At 44.4% G+C, this 25687-nt stretch overlaps 1 protein-coding gene across 21 annotated transcripts in view; it reads left to right on the top strand.

The window, feature by feature from the left end:
- APBB2 (amyloid beta precursor protein binding family B member 2) overlaps positions 1–25687 on the top strand; it is a 394104-nt gene that overhangs the window by 297265 nt on the left and 71152 nt on the right. For all 21 annotated transcript variants that reach the window (XM_004448704.4, XM_012529782.3, XM_004448702.4 and 18 more), the window contains 2 exons: positions 15801–15947; positions 19816–19943. In XM_004448704.4, coding sequence (XP_004448761.2) covers positions 15801–15947; positions 19816–19943 — 275 coding nt within the window. The remainder of the gene's footprint in view (positions 1–15800; positions 15948–19815; positions 19944–25687) is intronic.

A 25687-nucleotide genomic window follows, 5' to 3' on the forward strand; every position in this document is an offset into this window, starting at 1 on the left:
GGTATCTCAAAAAAAAAAAAAAAGTAGGAAATGAGTTTGGGAATGAGGCTTCTCCTTGGACAAGTAATCTCTGTGCCAAGGCCTCAAATCACTAGACCGAAGCCAGGTCTATTCAGGGACAGAGTCCCAGTTGCCGCAGAGGTGACAGTATTAGCTGCAGGCTCCACTGCAGGAGCTGCTCTGACTTGATCCCTGTTGGGGAGCCCTTTCCAGGGAACGTGCGGAAGTCGGCAGCGTGGCAGAGACCACGGACACGGTACCACGGTTGGACTGCTGTGTATACGGTGTAATACCTAGTTCACCCTCCTTCCTTCTGCCCCTTCCCCACCACTTACTCCTCACCCAGCGCTTCTCCTCTCCGCCCCCTGCCTGCAAGTCCTTGTGAAATCATGCGTCAGTTAACTGGTACCTCGGGATGCCTCACTGCCATCTTATTGTCACAAGGCTTTGCGACAGGATCAAATCTGCAGTTACTTCTCTTGAAATTCTGGGAATCCATTGCTTTGCAACATTCTCTGGGTCCCTCCTCCCTGGTTATTTTGTGTGATCATCAGGGTTGGTTAGTCATGCCTGCTCTTAAGAATAGTTTTTAGTTTCTGGAGCTTGTGGACTTCCTCCAAGTTCCCCCATTCAGCTTTCCTGGAGTCGACACAGGGTAAAACAGAATTACAAACAGGCGTGCCAGGGGCAGCATCTGCTTTAGGCCTTCTTGGGAGGAGCAACCACAAGGCTTCAGTCTGTCTCTCTGTCTTCTGATATACGTTATTCCTCGGACACCTTCTCACCTGAGGTTAGGTATTTAACCTTCATTGTAGTCTTACTGAGCATGTTTTCCCTTTTAATGTATCAGCTCTGTGTATCTGCTTGCCCACCCTCAGGAAAGCGTATCTGATTTAACACTGAATGACTGCCCAAAGTTCTTCCTTCTTCGTGAATTACCATAAATATCTTGGAAAGAATAAACACGAGTTTTATTTGTGTTTACGTCATCTTTGCTTTACAAGGTAAATGCCAGCTGGTCAGGGACCATTTCAGTAAGTTTTTGTAGTTACTTTTGCTCTCGTGAGGCCCCATTGTGCCCGAGCCGTCCCACTCAAGGCACATAGTCCTTGTTAGCGGCAACTCTGTGTAATGCTCTTGGGACTTGGGGTTACTCATTTGTGAAATGAGGTGGTCGGGTTCAGGAGTCCCAGAGCGGTGTGCTGGGCGCCTGTGCCGTGGTTAAACGACTCTCCCATGTGAGTGCAGCGTAGAATTCCAGGGGTAGCTGCTTGAACCAGAACATGGTAAGTGCTCTCTTTAGGGCTGGTAACAGCAGTGCTTTTAATTGAAGTCTTTGTAGGTCTCTGCACTTTATGAGCTCACTGAGTTTGTTTCAGACTCTTTGTGGGAAGCTGCAGACTTCGCATTTCTTGATGAGTAGTACAATAAACCGTTCTTACAAATCAAAAGTAAAAAAATTCATCCTGACGATGATCATCAGCATAGCTAACTTCATCAATTTCCAGATGCCAGTCTGAGCCTGGCTTTACGCATGTTAACTCATTTAATCCTTACAACAATCACTACAGTCATCAGAAGAGACCGAATCCCTGCTTTTATGGGATTTACATTCCAGGTGGGGAGAGAAAGAAACAGCAGAACACAGCGCAGAATATATACAATTAGGTGTTAAATGAAAATACTCACTATGGAGAAAACTAAAAGCAGAAAGGTTAATGTACCTGGGAGGGACTGCCATTTTGGAAGAGTTGGGAAAGGCCTCCTGAGAAGGTATTACTGAGTAGGGGAGGGAGGGGAACCAGGCAGATATGGGGAAGGGAGGTACCAGAGCTTGAGGTGAGCACGAGCTGGCACCAAGAGCCCAGCCTGGAGGCGAGTGACTGAAGTGCACAAGGACAAGATAAAATGTCTGAGCAATTCACAGTTGGAAATACCCTGAGAAATCTTTTAGCCCCAAAGCCCCTTCTTCCTCCCGCCTCACTTCCACTGTCCCATTTGCCACCTAAGGAGGAGGAGGAGGCCTCGGTAAAGCAGATGACATCCTGAAGGTCACCCAGTGTTGCATGGTCCCTAGTACTGCACAAAGGATCAGTCGTACTCTTAGGAGTCACTAGCCGCCACTGCTGCCCCCTGCCCCCCTCAGAGCGGGAGCTGTTCAGAGGAAGGACTTTACTCAAGACCCAAGTGGGATCAGCCTTAGTGGAGGCATCTGCTAGGACACATTAAAATGTATATTTGTTTTCTAAGCTTCTCTAACAAACCACCACAGACTATGTGGCTTAAAACAAGACTTTATTCTCTCTCTGTTCTGGAGGCCGAAGTCTGAATGCCAGGTGTTGGCCTAGCCATGCTCTGGAGCGCTAGGTACTGATCCTCCTTGCCCCTTCCTCACTTCTGGCGGTGCTCGGCACAGTCCAGGGCTGGTGGCTACCCAACTTGAGCCTCTGCCTCTGTCTGCAGGTGGCCATCTGCCCTCTGTGTCTCCTTCTCTCTCTCTTTTTTTAAAGATTTATTTACTTAATCCCCCCCTTTGCTGCTTGCTCTCACTGTCTGCTCTCCATGTCCGTTGGCTGCACGTTCTTCTGTGTCTGCTTGTCTTCTCTTCTTGTCTTTAGAAGGCACTGAGAACAGATCCCAGGACCTTCCAATGTGGGAGAGAGGCACTCAAATCACTTGAGCCACCTCAGCTCCCTGGTTTGTTGTGTCTCTCATTGTCTTTCCTCTGTGTTTCCTTTTTGTTGCGTCATCTTATTGCGTCAGCTTTCCACATGGGCCAGCTCGCCATGAGGGCCAGCTCGCCTTCACCAGGAGGACCCAGGAATCAAACCCAGGACCTCCCATTTGGTAGACAGGAGCCCAACTGCTTGAGCCACATCTGCTTCCCCCTTCTTCTCTTGTAAGACACTGGTCAGATTAAGGGCCCACCCTACTCCAAGATGACCTCATCTTAACTAATTACATCTGTAATGTTCCTCTTTCCAAATAAAATCATAGTCTAAGGTACTCAAGCTAGGACTTCAGCTTATCTTTTGGGGGAATACAATTCAGGATCAAATTCAGAATTGTTTCTGGTACTGCCTATGCAACATGCCTTATGGCAAACTATTGTTAAGAATAATGTTCTTGTTTATTACAGGATTACATTTTCCATAAGACTTGTTCTTCTCATTGCAATTGGACTATGCAACTGCCCACAGCATCCCAGCTCTGTCCATTCTCTGCTCCCCCATTTCCTCGGCCTTCTGTCCAAAGCTGCAGTCTGTCTCCTAACTTCAGGCCTTCTCCGCTCTTTTCTTTGGAGTGGCATCTTCCCCAGAGCTCACGTGGCCTTGCAAGAGCTTTTCCCAGCAGAAAAAAAAGTCCTGCTTAACATTCAGAACTTGGCTCTTTATCATGGTTTTTACTCTATGCTTACTCTGCAAATAATGTTTCTCAACTCTGCAGGAGCAGAAATGTAATCCATCAGCCATGTGGACCTTAGAACTTGCCTCTCAAGCTTTTCCAAGACTCCTGCAGGAGAAAACTAAAATGCCACTCACACTTTCAGGGAGTAAGAATGGTTTCTCAGTAGTGGAGACATCTGCTGCTTATCAGCAAGAATAGAAGCAGGATTCTGCCAGTCTCACTTCTTGGCTTGGGCTCCATGGGCTTTTACTCAAATTCTGAGAGAGTGGGATGTGGTTCCAGTGCTTACTGCCACAAACTCGGCTTCAGTTGGCACTCAGGTGTCTCCAGCAGCAGTTAGTTGAGTTTCCTGGTGTATAACATGTTCACTGTCCCACCAGGACAAGTTCCCGTGGTCACTGTCAGCTCGTGGTTCTCGTCAGAGATGCTTCTTGGTGACTTCGGGGTGTCCTTCTGGGCCTTAGGCTGCCCCAGGATAGGGCTCTCAGGGAGGGACCGTGGTTGGGAGTTTGACCGGGGTGGGTGGGTTGGTTAACAGGTGCCTTAAGTTGGAGTTGCTGGGGTCAGGTTTAAAGAATTCCTTTTCTACCCTCCCACTCCACCCCTTCATAAGAGAGCCACCACTTCACTTTATATAAGAAATCATTTTTTGGAGAAACTTTGAATAGTTATCAAAAATGCTGTTGATTTCTTTACTTGTCCCTTATTGCTGGGGTGACTTTGAATTGTCCAGCTGATACTCTTGAAAGGCTCAGTGAGTCTGCTCAGTATCCAGAGAATCCGCTCTGATGGGTCGGCCCTTACAGCCCAGGCGTTTTGGTGGTGATGAATGCCGAGTCAGGGTGAGTGGTGAGCAAAGGGAGCCCACAGAGCAGGCTTGGTCTGAGGGAGCCTCTTGGATGAAGTGCTCCTGTTATAGAATAACCAAAGTAGAGCAAACGCTCTGTGTTCTACAGCTGTGACACTTGACTGAACTCCACCAAGCTGGTATCCTCTTCTATAAAAGCAAGATAATAATCTACCCTGAGGATTAAACCCATTTATTTACTGTGTGACTTTGGGTAGCCACTGAAGTTCCCTGACCCTCATTTCCCCTTTGTAAAGTGAGAAATACAGCATCTACTTAATTAGTAGGGTTGTCATGAGGACTGGGTCAACGAACATGTGAGACTCATTTGGAAACTGATCTCTGGGGGTGGGTCAAGGAAAAGACAGGACCACAAGATGGCAGGCACATAACAGGTTTTATTCAGGTGGCAGTTGGACAGGGTTGTATGAGAGGTAAAGTCCCTCCCAGGAGGAGACTTGCCAGAGACAGTGTCGGGATGCCACACCCAGAGGGGGAATAGGTCCAGGGAGTTCCTGGAGGAGAAAAGGGACTTGTATGTCCAGGTGCTGTCGCTGAGCACCTAGGTGGGGAGTCTCTGGGTCACAGAGCTCCAAAGGCAGCAGTGGTTTGGGGGTCTTTTATAGCTGATCAATGATTAGCAGATATTGGGTGCAGTTTTGCAAAGGATGCAAAGTAGGCAGGCTCTGAATGGCTAAAATTGTTTATCTAGGCTATATTTAAAACAGATGTGTAAAAATTTTGAGTTGGGTACCGGCGGGCTTATAGGCTAATGGTCCTAGCCTCTGTGAAGAAGTAAACATGGGAACCATAAGAGGCCTACACACAGGGGCCATCCTTGACCCGTTTATATAACAAAATGTCAGTGCTCTTCTTCTTGCCTTACCACCTACATCCAGGCTCTTATTTTTCCATATAAAATATTCAGTACATATTAAGCCCCCAGTAAATAATCACTGCTAGTAGGATGGTGATGATTATATGTGAAGATGTCTGATGTGATAGGCCTGCATGCCGATGTTTAAATGTGCACGTACATAAAGACGATTTTTTTACATGCCCTTCTAGTCTCAAGATTATGGCCACAGGGATATCAAGGTCAACAAGAATAATTTGGAGGTTGCCAAAGACTTGTTTAAAAGTGTTTTCAAGTCTGACTGAGAACTCAGACATTAAATAAATAAAATTTATGAGTATTTTTTTTTTAATGTGCACGTACACATAATTTGTCAAGTAGACATTCTGGAAACATTAGGCTAAATCTCTTGGTTAAACACACATCTGCTCAACTTTTTCCATTGATAAAATGTCACATAATTCCAGTCTGGTTCCTGGGCAGGAAATAGCTAATACAATTACCAATTTACAAACTGGATCACCACCCAGGTCAGCTTTGGCATGAGCACAGAATCTTCTTCTGGAGAAGCGGGGCTTCTGGAGGATCCCTGCCAGTAAGAAGTAGAACATCTCCGTTTCTTTGTTCATCAGCTTGTAATGTGCTGGTGATTAAAAATTAGAGTGGATTCCCTCCAAAGAGCAAATCCTCTCAGCCAACCCAAGCATCCAGCCAGGATGATTACTTGCTTTTCCATCTGTAAATTAATAAGTTGACGTTCTGGTTTTTATTTTTAAATTTGTATAAATAGCTCATGATGCAATGATGATTCAGCCCTCTAAGCAGATGAGCAAGAGTCATTGTGGACCAGGCATTGTGAACGATTTGTCATTAATACAGAGCACTAGTGTTTCTTTAACAGAAGAAACCCTTTTGTGCACTGGAAATTGTAAATGGACCCCAGTATGTACAAACGAACGGAGTAGGGCTGCTCTGTCCCACTCTCAGTTTCCCTCAGCGCCTTCCGCAGCCTCTCTCTGAGCCTGACAATCCCAGGCCTCCCCAGAGCAGGTTGTGAAAAGCAGTGCTATGGCTGGAGGGAGGAGGGAGGAGGCAGGGGGTTGTATTTCCTTTGCCTGCCTGAAGACTTCCTACCTCTGGGGATGTGATACCAGATGCTTAACGAGAACGGCGATGGCGCCCCCTGGTGGGCAGGGTGTGCAAGGGCCGCCAAGCCCCCTCGGGCTGAGGAAACGGTTCCTTAATGCTCTGAAAGGCAAGATCCTGTGGTGGAGGCTCCCCCAACAGGCCCTGATAATACCTTTGGGAAGTCTCAGGACCACCCTGAAGCTCTGAATCTAGACTTGGGGGGGAGGGGGTGCTTTGAATGCTTATTCCCTGTTCAGGGGGCATTTTCTTTTCCTTTTGTGTGCCCCTGGCCTTGGATTCTCTGGGGCCTCCGTAGAATGGGGGCACGACCCCCGATCTCTGGTGTCAGCCCGCTCTATTGGGCCTCAGAGTGTGTGGGTCCCACACCTGTGTGGGTCACGCGAGGGTTTGTTGGGTCCTCTCTGAGATTCTCAGGTGTAGGGTGGGGTGTGCCAGCCTCTCTCTTTCAGGAAGGTTCTCCTTCAGGAAAACTGGCATGTTGCCCCTCGTAGGAGGTAGTATGCCACAGTGACAGGAATTGTCAGGACATAAACTGCTTGGGTTTGAAGGCCAGCACCACCATTGGCTAACTGGTCACCTCAAGTTTATAACACCACCCTGTGCCTCAGTTTGCTCATCTGGAAAATGGAAATAATATTTACTTCATGCTGTCCTACAAATTAAGTAAGATATGTGAAAGGAAGTGTCTGGCTAAGTGCCTTGGATATGGCTATAATATATTTATACACATACACAGATACCCATACACAGGCACAGACTCTTAATAAATGCATGTGTAACTCTCCTGTTTGCCACCTCTCCATCTCCCCCGCCCTCACCTCACCACTGCACCACAGACATTAGGATTAAGTGTGACTGTCACAACACCCCCAAGTTTTTTTGTGTGGTTTTTTGTGGGTTTTTCTTGTTTATTTTTTAGTGTTTTTATGAATTGTTGAGAAGTTTGCCAGCATCCCTTTAAGAGTCTGTTAGGTGGATTTCTCTTGCACGTGGTTGTGAGCAGTAAATTAGATAACTCCTAATAAAGCACCTGTTACGAAGTAGGAGTTCAATAAATGTGAATTCTCTCCCTCCTCATTCTAACTCTGAAATCCCCTCACTCAAGTACTCATGAGAATGTTGTTTTAAGATAATGGTGAATACCTAGAAACTATGTTTAAGACACGTTGACATCACAATTTCAGTGCTGCACAAAGGTATGTGTCTTAAATGAAAAGCAGCCATCCAGGCCTCTCCAGTGTCGCCTCAGGCCACTGTGCTTGGTGACTCCCATCCCCCCTAAACCTTCCAGCTGTGCATGCAGGACGGGAAGGAGCCCAAGCCACTGCAGGCTGCCAAGGTGGACAGCCCTGGCTTTACTGAATAGATCCCCCAGTGAGAAGGAATGAAGAAGTGTTTTGTTCCCCCAGTACAAGTGAGAGAGTAAAGATTCTCCACTGAGACTTAAATATTTCAAATAGATACAGAATCACATCTCAGTCTACTCTTCTGTGTTTCAAACCTCGGTTTGTATAAATCCCGAAAGGATCACTTTTTTCAACCTCGCACTGTGGAGAGTCTGCAAGCACTTTTTATATAGCAGAGGGGTGAGTTTAGGAATAGGCATGGCAGGGCAGGAGCTGACTTGGGAATGGCACAGAGCGGGGAGAAATAAAGACACATCTGCCTGGAAAGAATCCCTAGATTTTCATTTAAGGATTTAACACCAGCAGAGCTTTACATCTAGGAAACCTGACGGCTTCACGTTGCGCACGAGACAAGGCAAACAGAGCTTCTTAATGGCGCTGTGTCTTCCCTCTCCTTTGTATTAGCGGTGCTTGTCTATAATTGAGCATGCCTGAGGCATTGCTCAAACGCAGGCGGTTAGTATTCCTGCTCGCCGACCTTGCAGCTTTCCAAAGCGTTTCCTAGGCGCAGAGCCGAATGGCTGAGCACTGTGGGGCGAGACAGGTGACCCAGGCTGGGAACCACCCTCCGAGACCAGGCACGACAGTTGCAGGGCGAGCCAGCAGGCAAGGAGATGGCTTTTGTAGGAAATATTTCAATTACAAATTGGTCTCGAGTGCCTGACACATTATAAGCACCACATGAATGTTAGCTTTTTTTTTCCTTTTTATGCTATTGTAGGTTTACAGAAAAATCATACAGAAAATAGACTGGCCTTATTGTGGAAGGTCTCATGGGACGTTAACACTGGATATACTTCTCCATAGGATTGTGTTGCTCTAAGCAATAAATAGTGAGGGGGAAAGTTAAGTAAATGGTGCTAGTGGTCCAGGGCCCCCAAGGACTGGTCATCTGTTCTCTGCCTGACTGCTCTCCACATTGCAGGCAGTCAGGCAAAGCAGCAGCAACACATGAGCGTTCCTTGGGGTCGGTGTGGAAAGGCTGTCTGGGTCCTCCCTGGCCCCCAAGGTCATTGTCATGCTGAATAATTAATCAGCCTTGATTCCTTCCTTCATCGTGATGGAGAAGTAGGTCAGGCTCCACTCCTGAGAATCCCCAGGCACCTCTCGGGCAGAAGAACCCATGGAGATACTGGATTTGGAAGGCATTCCAGTCTTATAAAAGAAAAACCATAACAAATAAAGCCTAATCTAATGTAAAACTGGTTACATAATGACAGTGAGCCGTGCTCCTACATTTCACGACCACAGACTGATTTACTGCAGATCTTCTCTATTAGGAGGCAAAGTCGAGGAAGACATTTTGAGCCTGGAAGAGCCTGCTCATTTTTAGAATGGGCTCTGTGAAAGTGGTTTTGTCACACCCTTAGCTTACTGCCTGCATTATTTCTCAGAGAAACCTGGACAGTCAAAACCTGTCCTCTGGGTAGAAATCAGGTCCAATGCTCAGCCTCTAGTGCGCTAGTACCTGTCAGAATTGAAAGGGCCAGGAGGCTGTTATTAACTCTTGGTAATTTTCCTTAGGGAAACACCACAAAACATAGGCTTTCAAATGCAACGAATACTCCCAAAACGCTACATTTTTTTGGCCACCGACAGGAAATAAAAGGGATAGATCACTGTTTATCTGTGGGGCTAAATGATTATTACAAAGGCCCTTCTGCACAGGCACAGAAAATAAGAACACGTGGTTGTCTTTCCACCTGGCCCCAAGGGCACAGCTATAAAAGGTCTCCATAGAGCTTCTCTCCACAGGGAACTGAGGCAGCAGCTGGACCGCCGTGCTCTTGGAATCTAAGCAAGAGAGGCATAGATCCCAGACCCATGTTCTAAGGAAGTCTGCGTGTCGTCTGAAAAGTTCTGTCAATTCCCTGGAGCCTGTTTTTCTCTTGTGTTGAATTCTTGTTCTCCTCACTGAAGCCTTTGCCTCTTCCTTTTTCTCTGTCAAGGTGATGTATCTCTCATTATGTTTCTCCTCTTGTGCCTCTTGTTGCATCAGCCCGCATTGCCTGCCCTTAACAGCGGCTTGCTCTCCTGCTCGTCATCTTTAGTAGGCAGCAGGAACCTCCGCTCCTTGCTTTTGTTGTGTCTCTCATTATGTCTTCTTTTTCTTCTTTTGTTCTTATTGTGTCATCTTGCCACACCTGCCCATCATGCCAGCTCGCTATCTTCTTTATGAGGCACTGGGAACCGAACCAGGGACCTCCCACATGGGAGGCGGGAGCTCAGTCACTTGAGCCTCATCCGCTTCCCTGACTTCCCTCTGCAAGTCCTTCAGGCATGCCTGCCAGCTCCAGCTCCAGCTCCATCTCGTGTTGAGCACCCCTCCTCACACTCTCCCTGTTTCCCTTTCATGCCCATCTCTCCTGTCTACCCCTGAATCCCTGAGCGTTTCTTTTGTAGAGCCACTTAAACATTTTCCTTATCCCCTTCTCAGAAAAGTACTCTGAGGCCAGCCGGTAAGCTTTCTCTACCCCCAGTACATGTACCTTAATTGATGCCGTGATAAATAAATCATCCGGTGTCCACAAAGAACTTTGTTAAAGTACTTCATATTCTCACACCTCCTCCTCAGGCTCTGTGACCACCACCAGCTCTCACCATCCCTCTCCCAGATGACATAAGATGTGTCCTGAGTGAGGTACACCTTTTAGTTGGAAAAACAAAACAGGACTGAGAAACCTGCCTCTTGGCCTGTCATCGGGAAGATTCCCCTATCCTGATGCGTTCAGCAAGACTCACATGCCTTGAGAAAAGAGCAGCTGCCTCTTGCCAGCCACCCCTTTGGGCCAGGCCCTGTGTGTGACACTTGCCCTGAGCTATCCCACTTAATCCTGCCCCATGAGGTCCATAGTCTTACCTGTGCTGTAACAGATGAGGGCTGGGCTCCCTGCGGCTGTGTGCCTTGTCTCAGGTCACACCACTCATTATGGCTAAGCTGGGATTTGATCCCAGCTCCTTGACTTGAAAACTTGGACCCTAAACCACTCTGCCCTCTGCCTCCCGTGCAGCTGTACCTTGCTTGTCTTGGTCTATGTTAGTGCTTGCATATATGTGATATTTGATGTGGTAGCTGATGAATGTGCCTTCCTAGTGTTTCAGAATACTGCTCAGGACAGAACTTTTGGTCTGGTTGGTTCTTTGATGGGTCTCCAGTATTTAGAACAGTTTCTGGCACATAGTAGGTTTAAGTAAATATTTTTTGACTGAACCTGTCCTGTAAGGCTTAGCTTAAATAATCCTACCTCCTTCAGGAAGCTGTCTGTACCTCCATCTCTCTGAATTAAAAAAAAAAAAAAAAGCCTTCCATGAGCTCACAATACATGCTTAAGCCTCTGTGTACCCTTATTTTGTGTTGCTGTGGAATAGATTCTTCTACATGTCTACACCTTTACACACTTCTCAAGAGTAAGGACTGTGTTCGACTCATCGACTCATCTCTATATGTTTCCAGGATCTAATAAGCACTCAACGAAGCTTTATTGACTTGAATGCACAGTTGCTATTGTGTTGCATGGTAATTAGGCTTACATGGTGGAGTAGTTTGATATGGTTATGAATTCTAAAAATAGATATTGGCTTATGTTTGTAATCTGATCTGTACCTGGGCATGATTGAGTTATGATAAGAGTGTCGAGTCCCCACCCCTTGGTGGGTGAGACTCACAGAAAAAAGGCATGGCAAAGAACAGAGTTGAGGGTTTCTGATGTTGGAGTTTGATGCTGAGGACTTAAGCTGGAGTCCCGGGAAATCAGCACACAGAGGAAAGAGAAGCCAGCCCCAGGAAGAAAGGAACCTTGAACCCAGAGAAAAGCAAGCCCCAGGAACATAGGAACCCAGGAAGCCTGAACCCTCACAGATGCCGGCAGCCATCTTGCTCCAAGTAGACTTCGATGAGGGAAGTAGCTTATGCTTTATGGCCTAGTATCTGTAAGTTCCTACCCCAAATAAATACCCTTTATAAAAACCAACCAATTTCTGGCATTTTACATCAGCACCCCTTTGGCTGATTATACATGGTAAGTAGTTCCCATAAATGAGTATTAATCAGGATTAAATTTGTACTGATGGACCAAATTTTAGCTTTTCTCTATGTACTTCTTTAGTTTTTTCATACCTATGATTTTGTGTTGCTATGGGTTCTGGAATCATTTGCCTTTTTGTCACTATCCCTAACATTTGCAGAGCACTAACCATGCTCTGGGCTTAAAGACCTGAAGTGACTTGCCTAGGGTCACCAGATGGTAAGTGGCAAATTTGGTACAGACGCCAGATCTGTCTGATGACACTGTTCATACTCTGAACCATTACTCTTTTTTTTGACTCTTAGTTAAGAGTCAAATGTTGGGTTTTGGGGGGGTTTTCCCTCAGAATTTGAAAGAAGTATTTTTTTTATTTCTCTCCCTCCCCCCCCCCCCCCCAGTTGTCTGCACTCTGTGTCTATTCACTGTGTGTTCTTCTGTGACTGCTTCTATCCTTATCAGCGGCACCAGGAATCTGTTTCTTTTTGTTTCGTCATCTTGTTGTGTCAGCTCTCCATGTGTGCGGTGCCATTCTTGGGCAGGCTGCACTTTCTTTTGCACTGGGCGGCTCTCTTTACGGGGCATACTCCTTGCGCATGGGGCTCCCCTACGTGGGGGACACCCCTGCGTGGCAGGGCACTCCTTGCTTGCATCAGCACAGCTCATGGGCCAGCTCCACACGGGTCAAGGAGGCCCCGGGTGTGAACTGCGGACCTCCCATGTGGTAGGCGGACGCCCTATCCATTGGGCCAAGTTCGCTTTCCGAAAGAAATATTTGAAAAGGCAGGGGATTTAATTTAAATTTTTGAGCATTTCCTATACTCAGAAATGCTTTATTCCCAGAGCTGATTACAGGAATCTTCATTTCCCTGAGTTTGACAAGACGGTGGTTGTAAGCCCTCCAGGCCACAGAGGGGCAGCAGCAAACAGTGCAGGTTACTGTTTGCAGCTCGGTCCTATGGGAGGAAGCCCAGCTGGCTGTGGTGGAACTTGGTGTTCTCCATCCATTGGTTTCCTTTACTTTTGCCCAGAAAGAATGGTGGTAAAGCTTCACAGATCAGAATCTAAAGTAAAACAGTAATGGGATTGCCAAGAAAAAATTATTTTAAGATAAATTCATTAGTATAATATAGCCAGGACTTTTCTTTTTGTCATGACAAAGCAAGGTTCTTGAATTACTGTGATGTGTTGGGTGACACGCATTTCTTAGCCAAAACAGATGCTCTTGATTTTTACTGAGTTTGTTGTTATGAATGAAATATTTGTATTCTTCGACTCGGGGTGGGGGAAGGGGGGGAGAAATTATTTTTTTCTTACCTTCTCTATAGTTAATAGTCGTTTGATTATTCATAGGTTCTAGGTCTGGAGGCAGTGGGAAATGTGTTCCTGCCTTCTCGTTTGTAGGGTGTACGACCATCCCCACAGCAATGCTGGTGGCTGTGGGTTCACCCCGCCCCCAGGATCCCCAAGATGCTCTCCTAATAGCTGCTTCTCTTGATCCTGAAGACCATTTCCACTTGGGAATATCTCACTAGACCAAAAGCCTCAGTTTCTGTGCCAGAGATTGAATTCACAACAATTTTTGTCTTCTTTTTTCCTTCCTCCTCCCCTTCCTTCCCTGCCCTTCCCTTCCCTCCCCCCGTAAGAATTTTGACTAGGCTGAGCATATAATTTGTTGTCCAAGCCAGGAGAGCGAGAGTAAAAGAACTGCTCTCAGTAAATTCACAAGAACAATAAGCACAATCTAGACCTATCTTAAGGAAATTGGAATGGACGCATGGTCACCCTAATTATGAATCTTTTGCTCCTTTTATTCTTTTCCTTAAATGACTCTAGTTAAGATGTTTATGGCACTAGTCACTCATTCGTTCACTCATTCATTCAAAAAGCATTTATTGAGCATTTTCTATATGCTAAGTGCAGTTCTTTTCATGACAACCCTCTGAGGTAACTAGTATTCCAAAGTTTTCAAATGAAAATAATTGGGACTTCATAAATTACTTGCCAAAGATCACAGTGCCAATAATCTTCTGCCACCTACGCTCAAAATTATATTGCCATCGCTGTCTCTTGAGTCTTCCTGTAGGCCTAGCCCCACAGACAGTCCCTCCAGTTGAGTCTCATAGACGCTAGAGCAGAGTGCTTAAGAGTGGGAGCCAGGTGCCAGGCTGCCTGGGTTTGAATTTTAGGTCCACTGCTTACTAGCTCTGTGCTTCACTTAGTTTCTTCATCTGTAAAATGGGTACAGTATGTAACTCTTTACTGTCTATCTCCAAGAGTTCATGTGAGGATTAAATAAGTTCATATCTTTGAGCTCTGGAACAATGCCTCGTTCCTGAATCAGGTGAAGCAAAACTATGTGCACCCATTTTCTGCTATTAAAGTAGGTTAGGAAAATGTACATGTTCTCCAAATCAAGAGAGTTCTTGTTTCTTTTCTGATGTGAGGACAGTCACTGGGGGTGGTATGCAACAAGGTTGACATGACAGGCAGAGGGGTAAGTTGCAACATTGTGATTTTAATGCCTTGGGGCCATGTTGGGAACCAACAAGGAAAGGAGGTTAGCCATCTACACAGTGGCTCGGTGGAGAAATGGTGGCAGCAGGTTCTTAGGGACCAAGGCCCATAGGGTTGTGGGTTTTAATAAAACACGAAAACATGCATGGTGGCATGGCTGACACATCCACCTGGAGAATCACAGCTCAGCCCCTGGGGCTAAGGAAGCAGAACTACAGAAAGAACAGCTGCCGCAGCGGCTAGTCCCCAACTGGTCACGAACCAGCCTTTGCCTGGGGGCCGCCTCTTCACCCTGTGGGGTTTCTCAGCTGCTTAGGCACCTGTGCAGATGAAATGTCTCCAGGAACAGGGCCTGAGTAGCTTTAGCAGTTGTCGCCAGGACTGCCCTCTCTTATTGGGCTATTTATAAAAGGTACCATATGTATCATCAACATAACATTTTGCCCTCGTTGGTTGCCCACCCTTCCACTCTAGGATGTGTGGGTCCCCGTGCATGCTGTGTTGCCTCAGTGGGCTGTCTTTTCTTTGATATTTTGGTGGGTTTTGCCCCTGAGAAAGTGTGATTAGCATCTCGTGAAGGAGAAGCCAGGTCTGGTTATGGGGACTGGATTGGGGAAGGTTGGGCTAGGTTGAAATGGTCAGTTTAAGAGAGTCTGTAGCACTTTTCCATTTTAATATGAAAGTCACTCCTTCAGCTTTTATAAGGTACCCTTTGAGAGCTGGTCTGGTGGCTCCGGGGGAAAGCGCGTCTCCTTATCTGCTCCATCCAGTGCAGCAGCCCTGACAATCGGTAGCAAATCAGGTGCTGCAACTAAATCACCCTCACACATACCACATAAGTTTTTTCTTTACACATCTTTGGATTTTTTACTTGTTACAATAAGCATATACTTTTTCATTAAAAAAAAAAATTGTATAACAACTTTAAAAAGGAAAACAAGTGGTCTGATCTCAAATAAAGCATCTCTAAATAATAAAAGGATGCACGGTATTTTTGCTTTAAGGTGTCCCACAAGGCTGTCCGTTGAGCAAACGTTTCAGGATTCGGTGCTAAAAACTAACACCAGAGGAACTGAGACCTTTTACCATGTTACGTTTTTTTTCCTGTTTCCCTCTCTTTCTGGGTATTAGAGAATACATTTTGCTTCACTGTTATTACATGCAAGTGTCTAATGTCTGCTGAATTTATTCTCCCTCCTTTCTTGTACTGGATTCTTGCAAGTAACAAATTTTATGGGTCATGTTTCTCACTATAAAAAACTGCCTTATATAGGTAATGGGAGGCTCAAAAGACTTTATACCCTTTAGCCCTTTAATGCTACTTTTGGTAATTTATTCTAAGGAAATAATCTGAACACAAAAGAAAGGTTAGGCTCAAGAAGATTTTCATTGTGGCATTTTTTTAAATAACAAAAATTACTCACAACTTAATTTTCCAAAATAAGATTTGTTAACTAAATTAGGTGATGGGACATTATGCAGCATTAAAGACTATTTAAGAATACCTTGAAATTGCCTGAGAATTTTAGTGTAAATTGATATAGTTTGACCTGTGACCAATGAGTCATTTCATGCTCTCTGGCCTTGTCTTCCAGTGCTTTGCTGTGCGCTCTCTGGGATGGGTAGAAATGGCAGAGGAAGACCTCGCTCCTGGAAAAAGTAGTGTTGCTGTTAACAACTGCATCAGGCAGCTTTCTTACTGCAAAAACGACATCCGAGACACAGTCGGCATTTGGGGAGAAGTAAGTAATACGTGTAAATCAATGGCAGCCTTCCTGACGTGCCAGTTGTATTTTATGAAACCTCAGCCCTCCCTGGGATGTGGTACTGAGGAGGTCCAAAGGTATTTATTGGGCCTATTTCCCCATAATGGCAGGTGATACAGCCAAGTTGCACCTGTGTGATTTGTTTGCCAGCAACGCTAGCTCTGGGGCCCTGTCTAAATGACAGCTTCTTAACCTGGCATCCTCAAATCCCCAGGAGATCCGTGGATGGACTTTAAGTGCCCAGAAACTCCCTATACTTGCATGCAGAATTGGGCCTACCAATGCATAAGGGCATTTCTTTGGGAAGAAGACCTGTGACTTTATTAGATTCTCAAAAGGGAATATGATCTCCCTCTCTCCCCCAACACACGCTGCACAAAAAATATTTTTGATACCCCTACCCTAAATATTGACAAATTACCCTACTCTAAAACTCTTCCTTATTATACAGTCTGAAAATCAACATTATACATGAGTTGTGGTATGGATACCTAAATACTCTTTCCCACATTCAACAGAGTTCCATTCTGAAACGTTAGTTGAGATAATTTCAGAAAGGAAAGTGATAAGTAAACAATACCAAATTTGTGTAAAAATCACATCAGATGTGGGAAGCAGTATTCCTGCTGTGCTCAGAGGCTGGTAGAACAGGAATATCAGAGAGTGTCTTGGAATATTGCTTACCACATAAATATACTCCATCTGTGCCTTGTTAACATTGGTAGCAAAAGTTTGCTTTCTGATTGGCATGTTTCGAACTCTGCTCACATCTTATGCTGGCAGCACTGTCATAATGGGAGATAGAGTCCCAAGGCTTCCCAGCGTGGGACTCTGTCTACCTTAAAATCAGGCTGAACTATGTTTCAACAACACTTCTGGATCTCAAGCATGGGGAAGAAAGGAAGAAGAATTTTCTCATTTTCAAGAAAACCTCTTTATAATTTGGAGGTTTTGACATTACCTTCCTCTCATAGCAGCACTTACTGTCCTTACCCAAATACTCAGGCCTACTAGTTTGTGAGTGACTGATGGATACCACCAGGTAGTTGCCCTTTTAGAGGAGCTTGTAAGGATGGTAAGGAATCTCTAATTGGTGGGATTCTTACAGCAGAGGGAGATCTTAGGAAGGCAGGTGGGGGGCGGGGTCAGCCGTGCCTGGAAATGTGCTCTACCTTCCCACCTGGTTAGCCCCCTAAACCAATTTTATTTTTCTCAGCTGTTTCCTCGACCTTTGAAACCCATAATTCTCCAGGTTGTATTTCTAGTTCATAGTATATAAAGTATAGCTCAGGGCTTAAGGTTATGGTCTGTGACTTTTTGGTATGTCCTACCATGTCCATCGTAACTCCATGATATGTTTGTTGAACAGCTGACTAAAAATGAAGTCATGACTTGCAAGGCTTTTTTTTTTCAGTTAACATCTGCAGTGGCATTGGCTGCTAGGGTAACAAAAGCCAATTAGCTAGTCTTCCCAGTGGTCAACCTGGAACTTCTGTATGATGATGATAAAACTACAAGGGTATATGTGGAAAAACACGAGCATGCTAAAATAAATTCACCAGGATCAACCATTTGTTGTCATTCACGGATACGCCATACTCAGCCAAATATTCTTTTTCAAAATTGCAAGCAGAAGGTTATCACTTACTCTATCCAATAATGCAGAGATTGTCAATAGAGTTAGCTGATGAGGAAGATATCTGTCACCTTAGGAGGGCTCAGTTAGTGGTGGGAAGGAACAAAATATAGGAGGAGACACCAAAACTCCCAAGCTGTGCTTAGTTATCCCAAAGCATGCTGGCTGGTTTACCCCAGTGGGAGCTGGGACCTACTCAGCTCTTAGGTTCCCCAGCTCTCTGGGTTTTAGTGATTGTGCGATTCTTGAGGTCCTCTGTGGTAGCCCTCAATTCAAGGTTGGAGGTAAGGAGGCCAGCCTTAAGTAAGTGTGGGGTGGGAGGTTGAGTTTCTGAGTTTCTCCTAAGACCTATGCCTCCATTATGGTTAATCCAGAAACTGGGTAATTAGGAGTTGACTCTTTGCCCAGGGTTTAGACAAGCTTTGACCTTGAAGTGTCCAGAGACACAGACCCAACCCTCTATCTGCTCAGTTAAAATCGTCTGAACAAGTTGGGTTTTCTGCCTGTGCTTTCTCTGTAAATGGCTTTCCTGCCCTTTGGGAAGATTTCAGGTCATCCTGGAACTCAGCTGAAGGCACTGGCCACAGCTAACCATTCCCCAGTATGCTAGAGGCAGTAACATACCCATCTCAGCCATGCAGAAGTATCAGATCTCACTCTCACTCTGAGAACATTTGATAGGAACCTAAAACATCATTCTCAAAAACTATACAAAGAGCAATTTATCTGTCCCACTTTGTGATTTGAAGACCTTTGTTTCCTAAGGCTGCCAGAACAAATAACCTCCAGCCAGGTGACTTAAAATAACAAAGTCATTCTTCCACTATTCTGAATTCTCAAAGTCCAAAATCAAGGTGTTGGCAGGTTTTTGTTCCTTCTTGGGGCCTCAGTGGGAGAATCTGTTCCTGCCTTGCTCCTGGCTTCTGCTGGTTGTCAGTCTGTGGCGTTCCTTGGCTTGTGACAGGAAGAACTATTACCTCTGTCTTTACATGGCCTTCTCTTGCCTGTGTCCAAATTTCCCTATAAGGCTTAGCAGGATACCAGTTGTATTGGATTAGGACTCACCTAATCCAGAACGACCTGACCTCGTTTTAGCTCTTTTTCCTGCACGGACCCTGTTTCTAAATATGATCACACTCACAGGAGTCAGGACTTGGACATATATTTTGGGGGCACAATTCAACCCACAACACCTGCTAAGAAGCTATACTCCTCCTTGCCCAGCTAGACCTCCTAAGTTTCAACTTCACAGTATCTAGGCTGACACTGACCCTCGTGCTCAGACAGTCTTTCAATTCTATGACAGATGTTTAATAATCTCGTAAAATTGTTCCTGAGGAATTGCAAGGAGAGTAAAGTTGAGTAGTCCAGTGTTCGTACCTTGAAGGAGTCGACATATGGGGAGATGGGCACCAAAGCCTGAAAGCCCTATTAATAGCAATGCAAGAAATGAGAGACCCAGGCACTCCCCTCTATTGGGATTACAGCCGCACCCATGTAACAAAAGGCATCACATGTTGTGCCAGACCTTCAGCAAGTGACTTAACCTTCAAGCCTCAGTTTCCCCACCTGCCAGTTGGAGGTAATGGCAAACCTGACTGTCATGGGGGAGTGTAGGGATTTCAGGAGCCACAGCATCTTAAGCACAGAGCATCATCTCTGAGATGTAATCAACGGTCATCTATATGTTAGCTCTTGTTAGTATCAAGAAATGTCAGAAGCTGTTCCTACTCTTTGCCACCTACATCACACAGATAGGAAGTGCTACAAAGGTTGAGAAGAAGCAGGCATCATTGTGGATCTGTGCAGGCCATCCTGGCATGGTGGTTAGGATCTGACCAAAGGAGAAGGAATGGAGAGAAGGGATTTATAGGAGTATGATGGGCATTGAGATGGGGAAATCCCAGATGTCTCCGGGAACCCGCCACTAGCTTTTCATTTTTTTCCTTGGAGTAAAAATTTAGAAATGTAAGTAATTAAAAAATAAGAGCTAACTAGACCCATTTCTGAGGACATGGAGAGGGAAATTGGGTATGTAAGATATACGAGAGATTTATGAATATTTTCGTCAAGAAAAAGTATTTCTTTCTTAGGAAAACACATTGTAGATCCAAAAGTTGGTTTCTTTTGATAATCGAAACAGCATACCCTAGATAACCACAAACATCCTGCATGAGGAAGGCAGCTTGTTTTCTCATTGAATCCCAGGGAAAGGACATGTACCTGATCCTGGAGAACGACATGCTCAGCCTGGTGGACCCCATGGACCGCACCGTGCTTCACTCCCAGCCCATCGTGAGCATCCGCGTGTGGGGCGTGGGCCGCGACAACGGCCGGTGAGTGCCTGTGGGGCGTCGTTTTGGGCCACCTTACCGAACACCCCGATTTTATCCTAACACCAAAGTGTGGTCTTTAGCCATTCCTACACTTCACCGAATATGAAACGTAACAGTAGGCTCTGCTTAGACATGCAAAAAGCCAAAAGGCAGGTTTGTATTTTCTCTGCTTCGTAAACCCTCCAGCTCCTTCCCTCCTTGGTTTCTATGCTTCCCACCCTTTGGTGCCTCTGAATCCTGCCTTCAGGTCCTGCATATTTCCTCTCCTGGTCATCTTCATCGTTCATCTCACTTCCCAACTCACCAGGCTCTCTGAACCCCTTTTCTCCTCTTCTGAGTCTATTTTAATCTTCTTTTTCAATCCATTGACTCTCAGCTATTTCAGATACCCACAAGTGGGTATTTTCTTCACAGGGGACTTGCTTGGAGGGAGAGGGTGTACAGTCTTTAATCACAAGTCTTAGATCATTCAATCATGACTATCAAGAACTTTTGGGGGTTTGGGACTGGCTAAACTTACAATGGATGAAATTTTGTTAATGGTTTAATAATATCCTTAACACGTAAAGCATCAAGATTGTTTCAGAATTCTAGTCAGTGTGTAGTTTTCTGAAATCCCACTTAAAATTCTAAGGAAGTGATACTTAGATATGCTGTAAATTTTTTGTTCTCACGGATGACTGGAAATAAGGATGTTCTAATTTTCAGTGTCATATTCTAGCAGATAATATGACAGTGATCACAGACATGACACTTGGAAACCATGATGAAGTAATTGAGTGACATTAAATGGGTTTAACTCTGAATTTACAGTTGATCTTTGGCAAATTTCAAGGTACCTAAGGATCTCCCAGGATTTAGGGATGAGCTATAGATGATTAGCTATTGCTTGGCTGAAAAGGACAAGAGTATTGCAGAAGGAGGTAGAATTCCCAGATGACAGCGAGACAGATTTCCTGGACGTGGGGTTCCATTCTCAGGCTTTCTGGTGTGCTGGGTCATGTGGTCCTTTCCTGCGCCACCTGCCTTGTTGTATCGATCATAGCCTTTGTCTACCAACACTGGTAGAAAGCATTTATGCTGGGAACCAGATATGGGAAATGGTCACTAAAAGAGAGTGACCTCTGGCTGCCGATTATCTTTACCTTCTGGGGAGTACAGTGTGTCTTTGAGCTTTTTATAAGAGTGATGAGCCATGACAGCTGGGCCAGGGGCTTTGGGGGAAATGAGTGGGTAGATTATGTACACACCAGTCATTCGCTTGCTGGCAAGAGCTGTGACACCAGAGTTGAGTCATCGACATGAATTAATTAACTTTACAAGGAAATATTTGATAACGTATGGTTGTCATTAAAAGCATTTAGCCTTGGTGGGAGGCTTCGGGTGTAAAGATGGCTGGCCCTTTCCTGGTTCCTGCCCACCAGGTTTGTTTTGAAGGCAGGAGCTAAGATGGGGATTGTTAAAGACATGTACACCTAGATGGGGCTGTGTTTTGTTTAGATGAGGTTGTGAGTGAATTTGTTTGATTGAGTTTTCAGCCCAGCCCAACCAGTAAAAGCAGGGGTTCTTAGCCAGGGGTCCATGTACCCCCAAGGGGTCCATGGAAAGATTTCAGGGGGTCTGTGAGCTTGAATTGAAAAAAAATCAGCTTATTATCTTTAGTTTCTCTGACCTTTAATTGAAATCTAGCATCTCCTTCACTTACGAATGTATGTAATAAATTACAGTAGTATTCATGTCATATCACATTACAGTTGTTGGATATCTTGAAAAATTGCTTATGCTCATCCATACTTCGAAATTAAAATTGTTGTTTGACCTGATGCTAGTTGAATGTCATAAAACTGTCTGCCACTACAACTACAAACAAGTTCATCGTTTTCACCTGCCTAGCAAAGGAGTCCATGGAACCAAAAAGCTTAAGAACCCCTGCTTTAAAGTGAAGCCAAATGCAGCATTCCAGGAAAAAAAAAAAAGGTGATTCAAATACCAGTTGGTAAAATTTTCAAGGTCCCTGAGCCTCAGTTTCTCTCATCTGTAAAATGGGGACAATAAGGACCACACAGCGGGTATGTGAGCATGTGTGTAGAAGTAGCAGTAGCAATAATTGGCACAGAGATGGGGACATGGCAAATGCTTAATGAATGTTAGCTCTTGATTTTTGAAAGCAACATATGTTAGCAGATGTAGCTAATTACATGGTTTCTTTTCAAAGATAGTTGGGGGTATGTAGGAATCACACCTCAGAGAGGTTCCAGTGATAAATGATCATTTGATACAGAATACAAGAAGCTGTTCTATTCACTAACACATTCAATTGTCCTAGAAAGCAGGAAGTCCCACCTCCCATGATAAATATCTATAAATTAGGTTATATTGCCTTGGTTATATTTTTGAAATACAGGCCCGGGTGCTCACGTTTTTTAAGCCATGGCTTATTCTTACTCAATACTAACAGATAAGTGTCATTAGGAGATACACTCAGCTTTCCACACAGTCCATCAGGATCTCAGCAAGATCATGTGGTCGTTGGGAGCTCTGGAACTGGATTGCACCGAAAGTAAGTGAAAAAGTACGTTTGCCAGTGAAAGGTTATATTGGTCCCTTGAGTTGCCATTCCCTAGAAGAAAGGAACTTTAATGTTTCTGCTTTTTCCGTTTCCTTTACTTCTTATTTTATTTTTTTTAACAGCAATTTACAAGATCAAATTTAATTTCTAATGCTGGAAAGGAAAGGGGTTTTAACTTTGCATGAATAAAACATAAAAGTGTTTCATTTTGCTTGTGAAAACAAGCCCATTTTGCATTCTCTTTTGTAACTTTCCTTGCTGAGAAAATGGAATCTCTTAGGGGATTTCTTGATGTGGTTAAAATGAATATGAAAAGTATGTATGCCAGAGGTTTGAAAGGCACAAAAATCTTTCTTGAAATTCATAGCGCTTTGCTGAGTTATCTACTTTTAGAATTTATAGAAGTATTTTGGATTTAGTATCCAAGGTTGATTTGGAGAAACCTCTTACTAAGAACAGCATAAGAAGTTGTACTCACATCAAATGTTGGTTCTCTGTGGTGTTTTGGTTGTTACACAACTGGGCTGAAGTTTCTGTCTTTTTCATGAGAGTCATTCTGATCTTTATTATGGCATTTATGGGGTATATTTGCTTTATCATCTGCCAAAGTAGGAGTTGCCTCCTCTTTCTTGGCCACACCATACTTGGCCTCCTTGTGATCATAGTAAGGCACATCTCAAGGCTCCAACGTGGTGAAAGGGGTTTCATAAGCCAAGTATCTCCAGTCATTAGCAGCACCAGGGCACACTCAGACCTGCTGGCCTGCACTGCACCCGTCCTCTGTGCAGAAGTGGACAACTTCATATGTGCGAATGTTCTGGGCGTCAGAGCTGGCGTCTTGCTCCCACGACTGGGCCTGATGTCCTGGAGTGTCAGGTTCCTGTGGGCCTGACAGGCTACATTCCAAGGCTGGGGTGGGAGAGAGGTCACAAGCCTATTTCAGGGACCCTGGCCGACTTCCAGCCACAGCTCTCTTACTCATTGGACTTTACAGAAGTATCAAAACCAGGCACATGGGAAGCAGATGGTTTTGCTGGGTTCAGGTCCCAGTGCCTCCTAAAAGAAGACGAACGAAGCATTGCCCCCACTACAACAAGCAGATGCCACAAGCTGCAGACACTGCAGCTCACAGGGAGCGGACGTGGCTCAGTCCGTTGGGCACTTGCCTCTCATGTGGGAAGTCCCAGATTCGGTTCCCTGTACCTCCTGAGAAGGTGAACAGAAAATGAGGAGACAGACAAGAGAACCATCTAGGGGAGGGGGGATAAATAAAGAAAAATAAAGTAAATTTAAAAAAATTGATGGTTCTCTCTTGCCTTATGGCAGATATCAGTCCCTCTTGGGGGAAGAGGCACACAGATCCTTGTACACCTTGTTTCAGGATGACAAGCGATAGGGTCTGTTACTGCCGTCTATTTCCTTCAAAAAAATAAAATGGGTAGAAGGTATTATCAGAGGTTTTCAGACCCCATGAGGTTTTCCAAGCAGCTTCTATATCAGTATACCATAGAACACAAATCAGATAAGATTTTTATAGGTTTTCTTGCAGGGAGGGGGGGATAGCTCTAGGTTCAATTGGGAAACAGTGGGTTAAACAAAGTGAAACAGGCTACTTTACTCTGGACCCTCTCAGAGTCTTTCCTATACTGATGTCTACTATGACTCTCCAAGAAAGCAGTTCCCAGACTTGTCTATGAAACTTTTTTTTTTTTTAATTTTATTTTAATGGAAATACAAAGAATACACTTTGCAAAACTGCTCTGGTCAGTAAACCTCATTAATTTAAATTAGTGGCAATGCTATTATAGATTGCTGTGTTTGGGGATTTTTTGTTTTGCTTTTTTTAGAAAAATTTGAATTATCTTCATAAAGCTATTTGAGTGGAGATCCCATTGTGCCTGCTCTAATGAAGATAAAATTGTTTCATAATTAATAACAGCCATCAACAACCACTGTGCTCAAGTGCTTTTTAAAAAGTAATTTCTTATGCAAGTTCGTTGTTCACCTTATAACATTGTGTATGCCTATAGTTTGTATAGAGAAACTTCTTTTTCTAGAAGGAATTTTGTATATCTCTTTTTTTATTAACAAATTTTAATAAAATCTGTATAATGGATAACTCATAAATTTCCAAATAAGTTTCTCTCTGATGTGACAGTTTTATCTAGTTAAGGTCTTAGGGATTTTTATTAAAGAATATAGTAAATCTCAATTGTACTGATTTTTTTCCCCATATCCTGTTCTCCTAGGATAGTTCCAACTGGTTTTATGCACCAAGCCCCTGGGTTAGTTGTTTTAAAAGACTAGTGCTACGGGTAGTTCATGCTCTTGTTTTCCTGCCAGTGTTTTGTTTCTGTGTTTTATTTTTTTTAGTAAACTTTATTTCAACTTCAAAAAAAGAAAATAACAGATAAAAGCATAACAAATTATGAAAGCATTACTTTAAAAAATTCTGTCCAGTTACAATGATCTTACTAAATCCTAAAAACAAGCTCAATTTTTTTCTCTAGTGTTCAGAGAGAGAAGTAAATGAGCACAGATTGGTTATGAGACATAACCAAGTTCTTCCTGTTAATGAAGAAAGTGAAGGGGGAAGAATACTAGATCACATTGATATCTCATAAAATGAAATCCCATAGTCTTTGTTTTTTTTTACCTTAGCATTAATATTGTACCTTCTTTGCCTTTGCTGCAAAAATATTACAATATTACTGTTAACTGTATAGTCCATAAGTTACATTACTTGTATTTTTCCCATGTATCACCATTTTCTTTTTTTTTTTTTTAAAGATTTACTTATTTCTCTCCCCTTCCCCCACCCCCCCAATTGTCTGTTCTCTGTGTCTATTTGCTGTGTGCTCTTCTTTGTCCGCTTCTGTCGTTGTCAGTGGAATCTGTGTTTCTTTTTGTTGCGTCTTCTTGCTGTGTCAGCTCTCCCTGTGTGCGATGCCATTCCTGGGCAGGCTGAACTTTTTTTCTCGCTGGGCGGCTCTCCTTATGGGGCGCACTCCTTGCACATGGGGCTCCTCTATGTCAGGGGCACCCCTGCGTGGCACGGCACTCCTTGTGCACATCAGCACTGCGCATGGGCCAGCTCCACATGGGTCAAGGAGGCCCAGGGTTTGAACCGCGGACCTCCCATGTAGTAGATGGACGCCCTATCCACTGGGCCAAG

This window comes from Dasypus novemcinctus, chromosome 1, assembly GCF_030445035.2.
Source record: "Dasypus novemcinctus isolate mDasNov1 chromosome 1, mDasNov1.1.hap2, whole genome shotgun sequence".
NCBI lineage: Eukaryota > Metazoa > Chordata > Mammalia > Cingulata > Dasypodidae > Dasypus > Dasypus novemcinctus.